Source organism: Hemitrygon akajei, chromosome 21 (assembly GCF_048418815.1).
Source record: "Hemitrygon akajei chromosome 21, sHemAka1.3, whole genome shotgun sequence".
Taxonomy (NCBI): Eukaryota; Metazoa; Chordata; class Chondrichthyes; order Myliobatiformes; family Dasyatidae; genus Hemitrygon; species Hemitrygon akajei.
This window is the reverse complement of record NC_133144.1, coordinates 39,338,968-39,352,424: the sequence shown is the minus strand read 5'-3', so window position 1 is coordinate 39,352,424 and position 13,457 is coordinate 39,338,968. Positions and strand designations below refer to the sequence as shown.

The window sequence follows — 13,457 nt, the reverse complement described above, 5'->3', positions numbered from 1 at the left end:
AAAGTTTACAAGTCTGTGAAGGAATATGTTTTAAACTGCCTTCCCTGTTCAACCCACAGCGGTAAGTCATATTTTGTTTTTAAACTGACTTAAAGTGGATACTGTTACGAATGTGCCACAACTCTGAGGGGCCGAAGGGTACAAAGTCGCCCCCTCCTTTTTGAGAATCGCAAGATCGCTATTAATTCGGGTCTGGGACCCAGGAAATGAGAGAGAGACACGCAGAATCCACAAGGGTTGGAATGTGCCCTGACCTCAGCGAAACAAAAACCCCTGATAACGGCTATTGTCTCTTGGAGACGGAATTGTGTATTGAGTACTGTACTATTCATTGAAGCCCTCAGGGGATGACCAGAGTGGGCTGGTTGAGGGATTGCATCATCCCAACCTGATTGACATCTGAGACCCCGTGAGTAAGGATAAAAGAGGGTCTGGGGAACAACCCCTTCAGACGCACCAGAAGAAACGCTAGAAATCCCGTGACAGCGTTTAATAGCGACAGCCGGTGGGGCTCGCATGTGTCCTTTCTCTTGCCTGGGATTGGCAGCCTTACCATGGAAGAACGGCTTAGCTAAAGGAGAGGCCACAAGTGAACGGCCACACTAACGAGACTCTGACGGATCGAAATCATAAAAGGAATTGGCAAGTTTCTCCAAATCTCTCTCTCTCTCCAACCAAAGGCTGCAGCCTGCATGAACTGTGACTTTTATATTTCCATCAGACAATACATTTATCCCCTACACAACGATAGAGCTTATTTCTTATTGATTATTATTATACCCGCACTTTTAGATTTAGTATTGACGACGTATATTATCTGTCTGTTTGCATTGATATTATTTTTGTGTTAAACATAGTACCATCAGACTTCAACGGACCTCTCTATCTTTGCTGGTAAGTGACCCAGCTACGGGGTTCGTAACAATACTGAGCTTTAACCTTTGCACAAGATTTGGCAAAGTTTCTGTTCCTTTTGACTCACATGGCGTGAAGGTAGAGGGAGGGAAAGAGAGAAAAAGAGATGGAGAGGGAGAGTGCAAGGGAGAATATGAATGAGAATGTAAGTACATAAGGAAGTGAAAAAGCCTTTGGGTATTTGTTAAGTCTCAGCTGGGATGGAATTACAATTAATTCCAAATTCTGTCTGAGCTAGTTACGTACCAGGAAACAATATGTGACTTAGTGGAAGATTGTGTTCTTTAAAGTTAAAGAAAGTTCATAACCTCTTATTTTTAAGAGAAAACATTGCTGAAGCTGTTTGAATGCAAGAGCTGTTTAAGGCTCAGCCTACTTTATTCTCTTTAGAACACAGAACTTCTTAACTAAACTAGTGACATAAATGCAAATATCACAAGACCAAAACAAAAGCTGGGTGTCTTGTAGTAAGTGACTCACCTCCTACCTCTCCACATACACTCAGTGATCACTTTATTAGGCATCTAATAAAGTGGCCACTGAGTGTCTGTTTGTGGTCTCCTGCTGCCGTACCCCATCATTATAACGTTCAATGTATTATGAATTCAGAGAAGCTGTTCTGCCCACCACTGTTATTATACATGGTTATTTATGTTAGACAGCCTTCCTGTCAGATTGAAGCTGTCTGACCATTTTCCTCTGACCACTCTCAAGACCTTTATGCCCACGTAACTGCTGCTCACTGTATATTGCACCATTCACTGTAAACTCTTGAGACTGTTGTGCATGAAAATCCCAGGAGATTAGCAGTTTCTGAGATACTCAAACCACTCTATCTGGCACCAACAACATTGTCAAAGTTAATTAGATCATGCCAATTAAGACAAAGATATTATTTTTGATTATGACAAAAATTATAACAAAAATCCTTTTATTCAGCATGGAAACACGATCCCATCTAAAATCAAACTAATATTTCTGATGATGATAAAAGTACAAAAGATGCAGATGTTTGAAATCCAAAATAAGAACAAATGCTACAAATTTTATGTTGTAAAGGAGACAGAGAACAAAAATGTCCATGATAAGAGAAGATTGTCAGAAAATATGCTGGCTGAGAGAAGATGGAGGAAAAGTAAGTAGGAAGAGACATTTACATTTCTGCTTTAATAAAACGCTGGCTAAAGCTCATTTTAACGTTCAGTTCTTTTATTTCCCCAAATGCTTCCAGCTCCAACTAAGTACATGTTGATTCCAACTGAAGTTTCACCAATCACATTGCAGATCCACCCACGGTTAGAAATGTTCAAGCTTTTCTGCATTTTTTGATTCATTGTTTTCATCACATTGTGAGATTCTTGCTTTATGCCATGTAGAAGTCCATGTAGGGTCTTGAACTTTTTCTCCAACAGCCTTGATTCACCATATCGCAAAGGTTTCTGGTCCACAGTTCCATGATCTTTCCTCTGCAAAGACCTCAGCTTCATCCACTTGCAATCTCATCTCAATGAATTCCAAGCCTGCTCTAGCAGTAACATTTCCCATATCTTCCAAGATGCTTTTGACCTTCCTTAACCATCCCAATCTTTCCACAACAGTTGACTGGACTGTCACAGTCATCTGTTCATTTTGTTGTGAACTACTCTCCTCTTAACTAGAGGTAGGATAGAGCACACCCTATCCCCACTGGCCTCTCTATTCAAGGAATCATTCCCTGTAATTTCAACCACCTTCAATATTATGCCACCACCAGATGCATCTTATTCTCCCTTCCCCATTTAGCATGCCAAAAGGACCATTCCCTCTTATGAGTCTAAGTTAATGCTTCCTTCTCAAACAACACCAACACCCCTTCTATCGGCAACTGTAGAAGGATGAGGGATGTAACACCTACTCTTCCTTTTCTACAATCCTGGGACCCAAAATTCCGTATGGGTTAAAGTGAGCAAATCACTTGTATTTTTTCCCATTTTCATGAACTACATCCAGTGCTCTCCTCTGCACTGGAGAAACCAAGCACATATTGATTAACCAATTCACAGAACATTTCTGTTTAATAACACAAGCTACAAATTGCCTGTCATTTTAATTTTTCATTCCACTCTGACTGTCACGTCTTTGGCCTTTATCACCATTCCAATGAAACCTAACCCAAGTTTGTAAGACAGTATTACATATTCCTACCAGGTACATCATCATATTCAAGACCAAACAGTGGACTCAACAACTTTAGCAAACCAGCCTTTCCAGTTTGCTTCTGAACTGGCTAGTTCTGATGACAGATGCAACAGTAATTCAATCTTTACCTCCCTGACTTCTAAGTATTAACAGCAACTGCAATTTCAGCAGTTTTTTAAATCTCTGACCTAAATAATCTTCTATTCACACCTTGCCCAGACAATCAGCCATGACAAATATGCCTCTCCCATTTGACATCATTATAATTGCGCCATTCAATCTGTCTTGGTCTTCACACTGTCACAGATATTCCCTTTGTTCTCTTCACTCCTCCCATTTCTCTATAATTTCAAACTTGTTTTTCCTTTCTATAGATGCTGCCTGTCTATGTTGAATTTATGGGAATCAATTGCATACAATCAGTTAAAGAACTTTTCTAGCAATGATACAAAAAGTACTTTTTAGTAAGTGTAATTCACCCTGAACATAAACTGAGAACACTGTAAGAGAAAATTTCAGGAGGTCACCAGGAGATGCTCATGGAGTGAGTACTGTTTCAGATTCGCTCCATAACCTTTACTTTTCTTAACCTATGATCACCCTTATTTAACTTACTTTTACCTACACTAAAAGATTCTTGCTACTTTTTTGGACTTATCTTTAAGAGTGTACTGTGAATTTTGAAGAAATGAGTACAGAAATGGCTTTGAGATCTAAAGGGCGAGACCCTGGGAAAGATTCTAACGGCAACGGAAAGAAAAAAAAGACCGATCCTAAGCGTACTGAATTGACTCATGATATGTTATTGGAGCTTTCAAATGAAAAATTTGAAGAACAACAACAAACTTTCAAACAAGATCTAAAGGCTTTCCAGGATTCTATGGATAAGACTGATTCAGTAGTTAAACAGCAGCAAGCTCTAATCGCAACTTTGCAAGAGGATGCTCGGAAGCGAGACTTGATAATCGAAAAACTGGAGCAGAAATTATCTTCGACGATTAAACAGGTGGAAACACTTAAAGCCAAGAGTGTCGACTTTGAAAATCGGTCCAGAAGACAGAACTTATGTATACTTGGTCTCCCGGAAGGTATTGAAGAAGGGGACCCCTCGAAGTATTTTGCTCAACTTTTAAAGGATGCGTTCCCTTCTGTATTCCCAAATAGTCCTCCGTTACTTGATCGCGCCCACACAGAATTATGTGCCGATCATCAAGTTCTTCATCTAAACCACCTGTTGTAATTGTTCGATTTCATTATGTGCATGTCAAAGAGCAACTTATTCGTGTGGCTTGGCATTTAGGGATGGTTAAATTCAAAGATTTTGAGTTTAGATTAGTGGAAGATTTTAGCCCAGAAGTAATGAAGGCAAGGCTTCTTTTTAAACCTCTGATGTCCGAATGTTATGAGAAAAATCTAAAACCAGCGCTTTTATACCCTGCGAAGCTTAGAATCTCGCCTCCGAATGCACCACGGCGTGTTTTTCTCTCCACATCTGAAGCTCGAAGCTTTTTGGATGAGAATTATCCTACTGCTTTGGACTCTCGTTTCTAATAAATGAGTGATTTTGATCGTTACAAGATAGTTTTTGTTTCCAAAACCAGATTTTGTTTCTGGCTATTGGTGTAGGTTTATTCTACATTTTATATTCTAATTAAAGTTTCTTTTTCAACGTACTAATCTTCTTATTTTACTTACTTTAACCACTGTACTTTATTTTTGGTCATTATTATTAACCCTTTGAAGGTGAATTTTTAAAAAACTATTTGATATATATCCTTTTCATTTTTTGTGTGACTAAGATGGCGGTTTCTTCTCTAAAATATTTCTTGCTTTTTTTTGATTTCACCATTTTTTTTCTCTCGTCTTCTTCCTATAATGCATTTCTTATCACATTTTAACTTTTTTTTGTTTGGGTTTTAACCCGATTTATAAGTTACTAGTGTTTATATTCTTTTTGTTTTTTTTTACTAGCAATTATATTAAGAAGTTTGTTTTAGTATAGTGATAATTACTTTTTTGGAGTTTGGGTGGATCTTTTTTTCTCTCCTTTATATATTTGGAGTTGCCTTCTGCTGACACGGGGTTAGATTTAGTATCATTCTTTTTTTCCCCCCAGCCTTCTCCAGGCTCGGGATGGACTTTTTCTTCTTGGGCAGGGGGTGGGGGTTTCTTTTCTAAATCTATTGTTCTTTTTACCAGTTTTTTTTAGTTTTTTAATTTGGGCTAATTTTAAACTACTAAAATGTCCACGATGTCATCACTTCCGGGTCCGCCCCTTATTTTTGTTCCTCTTCCGGGTGCATGAGTTCATAATTTGGTTAACTCTTTATATACCAAAGGGTTGATTTTAGAAATATGGCTCAGACCATTAATTTTGTCTCTTGGAATACTAATGGCTTAAACCATCCGATTAAACGGAAGAAGATTTTCAAAGTATTCCAAAGACTGAATGCACATATTATTTTTGTACAAGAAACTCATGTGAAGAAAGAGGACAATCAACCTTTTTTTTTAGGTTTTGGAGGGGTCAACAGTACCATTCGAATTCGAATGCCAAAGTAAAGGGAGTTTCAATTTTTACTGACTCCTCTATTACATTTGTCCAACACGATATTATTTCGGATCCGAATGGTAGATTTTTGTTGATTACTGGGTTACTTTTTAACAAAAAGGTTGCTATGGTTAATGTTTATGCTCCAAATGTGGATTATCCTGATTTTTTTAAGTCCTTATTTACTTCTCTACCTAATCTAAATGAATATATGTTAATAATGGGTGGTGACTTTAATTGTTGTTTAAATCCTTTGCTGGACAGATCTATATCCACTCAGACTTTACCTAATAAGTCGGCCACTTACATTAATTCTTTTTTGACTGATAATGGAATTTTCGATATTTGGAGATTTCGGCATTCTAAGGACAAAGAGTTTTCATTTTTCTCGCATGTTTATCATTCTTACTCGAGAATTGATTATTTTTTTATTGACTCTCGTTTTATTCCATCTGTAATTGGTTGTAATTATGATATTATAGCCATCTCTGATCATGCTCCATTGAAACTTTCTATTAAATTTATGGATACAGCTTCTAGTGTTAGGCAATGGCGACTTGATTCTACCTAACTGCAAGATCTGGATTTCATTAAATTTATGAAGGAACAGATCGATTTCTTCTTTTCAACTAATTCCACGGATGATATTTCTTGCGGAACACTTTGGGACACTTTTAAAGCATATATACGTGGACAGATTATCTCCTATTCCGTTGGTTTGAGAAAACATATTAAGAAGGAAACTCTTTTATTGGTTGATAAAATTAAAGAAATTGACAAGAAATATTCGACTGCTCCTAGTAAGGAGCTTTACAAACAAAGGGTTGAACCTCAAATGGAACATAGTTTATTACTTACATCTTCGATTGAAAATCAATTAATGAAAACCAGATCTGATTTTTATATACATAGTGATAAATCGGGTAAACTGTTAGCTAATCAATTGAAGAATGCTTTGGTTAAACGTCAAATTATTAAGATTCGTCAACAGAATGGTGAATTGACAATTAATCATGATTGAGATAAACAAATCTTTTCAAGATTTTTATACCTCCCTGTATCATTCTGAATTCCCTCATGATCATAATACCATGTATGATTTTCTTGGGAAATTGAATTTTCCAAAATTATCATCAGATGATCTTTCAATATTAGAAACTCCTATTATGGATGCAGAAATTAAAGGGGTTATTTCCTCTATGAATTCTGGGAAAGCACCAGGTCCAGATGGGTATACAGTGGAATTTTTTAAGTGTTTTTCCTCTACTCTTTCTCCTTGGTTATGCAGGGTTTTTGAAGAAGCAATTAGATTGGGTAAACTGCCACAATCTTTTTATAGAGCTTCCATTTCTTTAATATTGAAAAAAGATAAAGACCCTACTGACTGTGCATCCTATAGACCAATATCCTTATTGAATGTAGATTCCAAGATCTTTTCCAAGTTACTGGTGTCCAGGCTGGAGAAGGTATTACCTCAAATTATCTCGGAAGATCAAACTGGTTTTATTAAAAATCGCTATTCTTTTTTCAATATTAGGAGATTATTGAATATTGTTTATACTCCTTCACGTAGCACCTCAGAATGTGTCATTTCATTAGATGCGGAGAAAGCATTTGATAGAGTTGAATGGCCATACTTATTTACTGTGCTTGAGAAGTTTAATTTTAGTCCGACATTCATTTCCTGGATTAAACTGATATATCATACTCCAGTAGCCTCGGTTTTTACTAACAATCAAAGATCTCCCTTTTTTCGTTTATTTCGGGGTACTAGACAAGGCTGTCCTCTTAGTCCATTATTATTTGATATTGCTTTAGAACCTTTGGCAATTGCTATTAGAGAATCACCGAACATTTTTGGCATTACTCGTGGGATGGATATACATAAGTTATCATTATACGCAGATGATTTATTATTATTTATTTCTGATCCTGAGAAATCCATTCCTGCAGTTATATCATTGTTGGCTGAATTTAGTAATTTTTCCGGGTATAAATTAAATCTTAATAGGAGTGAATTGTTTCCTTTAAATAGACAGGTTCCCATTTATGGAAATTTACCTTTTAAATTAGTTAATGACTCTTTTATATACTTAGGGATTAAAATTACAAAAAATTATAAGGAGTTATTTAAGGTTAATTTTTTACCCTTAACTGATCAGATTAAATGTTTGTTCACTAAATGGTCACCATTATCTTTATCTCTGATAGGTCGGATTAATGCTATTAAGATGATTATTTTACCCAAGTTTTTATATATATTTCAAGCGGTACCAATTGTTATTCCGAAATCTTTTTTTGCTAATGTTGATTCAAAAATTTCCTCATATATATGGCAGAATAAAAATCCTAGATTAGGTAAAAAATATTTACAGAAGGCAAGGAAGGAAGGTGGATTGGCATTGCCTAATTTTAGATTTTATTATTGGGCAGTTAATATCCGATATTTGATATGTTGGTTAAAGGATTGGGATTTATCTTTTAGCCCTCATTGGGTGAACCTGGAAACTAAATCTGTACAAGGATTTTCATTGGGTTCTATTTTAGGGTCTTCTCTTCCCTTTGCTCTTTCTAAATTGCAGAAACGAATTGACAATCCGATAGTTAAACATACTTTACGTATATGGTTTCAATTTCGGAAATTTTTTGGGTTGAATCAGTTTGTTTTAACAATTCCTATTGTATCCAATTTCTTTTTTTATCCTTCTATTACAGACCAAGCTTATTCAGCTTGGAAGACTGAAGGATTACTACGATTTTCCGATTTATTTTTGGATAATTGTTTTATGTCTTTTGAACAATTATCTAATAAATATAATTTGCCTAGATTTCATTTTTTTTTTTAGATATTTACAGATTAGGAATTTCTTAAATACTGTACTTCCTACCTTTCCAAATCTTTAGTCTTCGGGTATTTTGGAGAATTTGTTAGAACTAAATCCTTCTCTGAAAGGTGTAATATCAAAACTCTACAATATAATTATGAAAATACGTTCAGAGCCCTTCTATAAGATTAAAAATGATTGGGAAAGAGAACTTAACCTTACTATTGTTATGATCCCAGCCCCCTCCTTCTTGAGAATCGCAAGATCGCTATTAATTCGGGTCTTGGACCCAGGAAATGAGAGAGAATCCTCAAGGTTTTGGAATGTGTCCTGCCCTCAGCAAGACAAAGCAACGGATTTGGCCATTGTTTCTTGGAGACACCTTTGTGGATTGCGATCCTATACTACGTGCCAGCTCTCAGGTCAACGTGGACTGGGCTATGAGGAGAGATTGCATCATCCCAACCTGATTGACATCTGAGACCCCGTGAGTCCAGATAAAAAGAGGGGCTGTAGAGACGGCCCCTCAGACAGACCAGAAGAGACACTAGCGATCCCGTATAGCGGGCAGCCATTTGAAGGAAGCCACGTGTGTTCGGTACCCAGGCCTGGAAGCTGGTGGCTGATACCACAGAAACGAGTTTCTGTAATTAACAACGGGGAACCAACTCCCCCGACACATTGGATCGGCCTCATCAAAAGACAAGGGCAAGTTTCTCTTATCACAAATCTCTCTCTCTCTCTCCAACCAGTGAAAACCCAGCGGTCCCCAAAGGCTAAAGCCTGCATGAACTTGAGAGACTTTTATATTTCCATTGGACAATATTTTTACCCCTAGACAAAACGATAGAGCTACTTCTTATTGATGATTATTACTATACTCGTGCTTTAGATTGAGTATTGACGACGTATATTTTCTGAATGTTTGTATTAACCTTACTTTTGTGCCCCTTTATAAATAAAAAACTTTTAAAAATAGTACCATCAGACTTCAACGGACCTCTCTATCTTTGCTGGTAAGTGACCCAGTTACGGGGTTCGTAACACTATCCCTATTGAGAATTGGGATAAAATTCTTCAATTAGTCAATTTATCATCTATATGTGCTAAACATTCATTAATACAGTTTAAAGTTGTGCACAGGGCTCATATATCCAAGGATAAATTGGCTTGTTTTTATTCATATATAAATCCTATTTGTGACAGATGTCATTCTGAGATAGCGTCTTTAACTCATATGTTTTGGTCATGTCCGCTTTTGAAAAAATATTGGAAAGACATTTTTGATATTATTTCCACGGTATTGAACATTGATTTACAACCTCATCTTATTACTGCAATTTTTGGTTTACCAATGATGGACTCAATCCATTTATCTTCTTCTGCTTGTCGAATGATTGCATTTCTTACATTAATGGCTAGAAGATCTATTTTGTTGAATTGGAAAGAAATTAATCTCCCTACCATATTTCATTGGCTTTCTCAAACTATGTTATGTCTAAATTTGGAGAAAATTAGAAGTGTTGTATTTGACCCTTCTATTAATTTTGAAAAGACATGGAGACCATTTATTCAATATTTTCATATGATGTAATGAGACCCTGTTCCAAACCTATTCGTTTTTCCAGTTTTGATTATACATATGTTGAGAGGATTGGAGTTGGCGATACTGATGATTTTGTATTTTTTTTATAGATATTATAAACTGCCCATTAAAAATTTTTTTTTTCTCTTTTTCTTCTTTTTTTCTCTCTATTAGTTATTAGGTTGTTAGATTAGTTTTTCTAGCATAATTTTTTTTTCTTTTTCTCTTTTTTGTTTTTTTTAATATATATTATGATATAACCTACCGTAGTTTTGCTTTGTTTATATGTTATTTGTATCATTCATGATTTGGAAAGACTTAATTATATTGTAACTATTGCTTGTGTATCCTTTCATGTTCAGTATAAATTTGTAAGTTTGTAATCCCACTATCTATGTATTAATCTTATTATGTTGATATTAATAATAATAATAAAAAGATTGAAAAAAAGAAAATTTCAAGTTACAGAGTCTAACAAAAAAAATGAAGCAGCAGTGACAATGAAAATAAATGCAAATATTTAAGAAAAAACAAATTAGTATATAAATCTAGAGCCATATTGTACACGGAGCCACAGCTTACCTGGTATATGCTGGCCAGATTATATTTGTATCATGTGTTAACACTACCACAGCAATAACAACTCCCCCCGCCATCCAGTATTTTCCCTCCTCAATACAGCATTGAGGGCAGTCAAAAGCACTAACTTGGATAAGATAGATGGAGGTCCTTATCTACCCACTCAAATGGAAGTAAAAGAAGTAGAGATTTTCTGGTGAATTTCGTGTGAACTCCATTATCACTTTGGGGTTTATCAAACCTTTGTGTGTGCAAAATGGCAACATTGTCCATATACACAGAGACTTTGACTTGAAATTAGTATAAAAATTCATTAATGTGGAATCAGTGCACCACAGTGCCTGGTTCCTTGCTGAATATTTCTATGACTCTACAAGTGCTCCTGATGCCTGGAATTGTATTGTTTTTGACAGATTTGGCAAAAGGGTCAACACAACACAAAGAAGACACAGCAGAGAGGGCAGCCTTGCTGGCTAGATCTGACGGGGAAGGTTTTTGTTTCCTAGTAATTAACAGACTGTGCTACTGGTGTCTCTGTGGGGGACAGATTAACTCAAAGGCCATTTTAGAGATATTGGGTGTTTCATCAGTGGACTTCACTTTCTGTTCACCTGTCCTCTACATAGGGAGACAAAGGCTTTCACAGCTCTTCCTCCTGGGTGTGGTGTAGACCTGGCACAGATTGATCACCTGCCCCAGAGCAAATGACTTCATTGATGACGGACTTGGAGAGAATCTTGTAACTCACATTCAACACCAATGTTGAAATTCTTCCCTTTCTCCCTTTTGCATTTAGATAGAGTGATGATACCTTTCCTTGTAGATTCTGATATACTGCCATCAGAAACAGAGAGCAGTACAGTTCAGAAGTACTAGGTCCATCCAACTTAACATGCCGTGTAAAAAGTCATCAATCAGCTGGAAGTTTTATTTGTCTCAAAAGAAGGGGTTGAGCTTATCAGCTCCTTCAGGATCAATGGCTGGGTACAGACTTTCCCCAATTGCTGTCATCTAAAGTCTCTATGATAGAAGACTGGAAGTTCCACTCTACTTGGTGCTGCCTCTGCCTTCCAATTGTAGAGGCTGGCTTTGAAGGATTTACTGATTCTCAGTATGTCCAGCTCTGAAAATAATTACTGAGCAGTCCTCTTCCTCAAGGCTGCTGATCACAAAGCTCCTCTGAGAACCCTTTGGAAGAAATGTGAATGTAGCCTGTTCTACAGAACTGACCCTAGAATGGAAAACAATCTTGGAGAATCTGGAGAGAAAGAATGAGGCTTGTTTTGAATTTAGTAAAGTTGTTTATCCACATCCACCACAGGAACTACAGCAGGATCAAATGCTGCCTGCTTTACTGCAGTTGACAATTCTCTCTTCCTCTTACATTCTGATACCTCAGAGATGCAAATCCTATTAATGTTCAGCAGCACATCAGGAAGTGAAAGAAGTGATTTATAGTTCTCTAATTTGTGTCATGTCTTTTAAATTCCTTGATGCTTTTTGGAGTCAGCCATATGGCATTCAGCTTCCCCATCCTCAGTCTATCCTGCTGGTTGACTGTCTACCAGTGGTGACAGTCAGCTAGCAGGAGGCAGAGGTCAGAGAATACAGGCACGACATCAGTGTAAATCTGACCAGAGTGCTTGGGACACAAACAGGAAGTCTTTCTAGACTAGAGTGACCTATTTGATCTTAATTAGTGGGTTGCCACCAGCCTCCACCCACCAACAGTTCACAGCTTGGCATCCTTACTGCTTCCATCAGAATTCTGAACAAACTGCCCCAGTTTACTGTACTACTTGCTGGACCCTCTAGCCTCCTTGGTGCTGTGGCAGGATTTAACAGCTAGAATAACTAATCAGGATGTTTTCACTTCAACCATTGTTCCTTAAATAATTTACTATTCTTAATAAACAGAAACTCTGCATTAACATTTTGTTTTTTTTTATGAGTAATGGTGAGAGACTACCACATTAAAGATAACATTTAAGAGAAAGGAACATCAACTAAAACAATGAAAATTTTAATAGTAATCTTTAATAGTAATCTCCTTATAAATACCCATAGAAAATTCCTAAATTATACAAGTATCTTTGTTGAAAAAAATTGACAGGCTTAAAAATTTACTCTAATCTCCATTTTGTAGCTCTAATAATAACACATTATTAGACTAAGATAAGACTAAGTAGACAAATCTGAGTAGGTTTGCTATCGATCTCACTTCCTTTTGTATCATTCAGTCTAACTTCAACTACAACCATGAAGTACAAAGTGAAATCCTTACCAGAATCTGGTTGCAGCACACCTGTGATTAAAGGAACACCACTAGCAAAGAAATCCACAAGGACAGCAGAAACCTGCGGCTTAAGGATATTCCATTCCACTTGACTTTCCTGTGGGTATTGAATATTTTAATTATTCTCCTGCACTATGATCATACAAAAACAAATAGGGATTATGGTCATTCTTACCCTAGTTATTGTAATGAAATCAGGCCCAAAGAACACACTTTTAACCCCTTCTATTTGGAACAGCTGCCTGAAAAAGAAAGCCAAATGAGAGCTCGTTCCTGAACAGCTTGTCTTCCTTATCAATACTAAATTCTTTTTTGTACAAGTGCCAGATTCTGCTTATTAACTCACATTATTATAATTATAATTATTAAGTCTGACCCAGCTGCATCTCTGACCATTTAGCATGCAAAATGCTGGAATCCTATGTTTTATCTGAAATACGCAGTTGAAAGAATTGAAAAAATGGAAAAGTTTCAGAAATGTATCTATTGAAACTGTGCCTGCATTGTAGGTATATTTTAAAGGCTGCA

The 13,457-nt window shown here is 36.5% G+C and overlaps 1 protein-coding gene across 1 annotated transcript in view; it reads right to left on the bottom strand.

Moving 5' to 3' along the window:
• LOC140714247 (NFU1 iron-sulfur cluster scaffold homolog, mitochondrial-like) overlaps positions 1-13,457 on the bottom strand; it is a 44,003-nt gene that overhangs the window by 9,575 nt on the left and 20,971 nt on the right. The window contains exons 4-5 of the mRNA XM_073025291.1: positions 13,105-13,171; positions 12,918-13,026 (exon numbers count right to left, since the gene is read on the bottom strand). Coding sequence (XP_072881392.1) covers positions 12,918-13,026; positions 13,105-13,171 — 176 coding nt within the window. The remainder of the gene's footprint in view (positions 1-12,917; positions 13,027-13,104; positions 13,172-13,457) is intronic.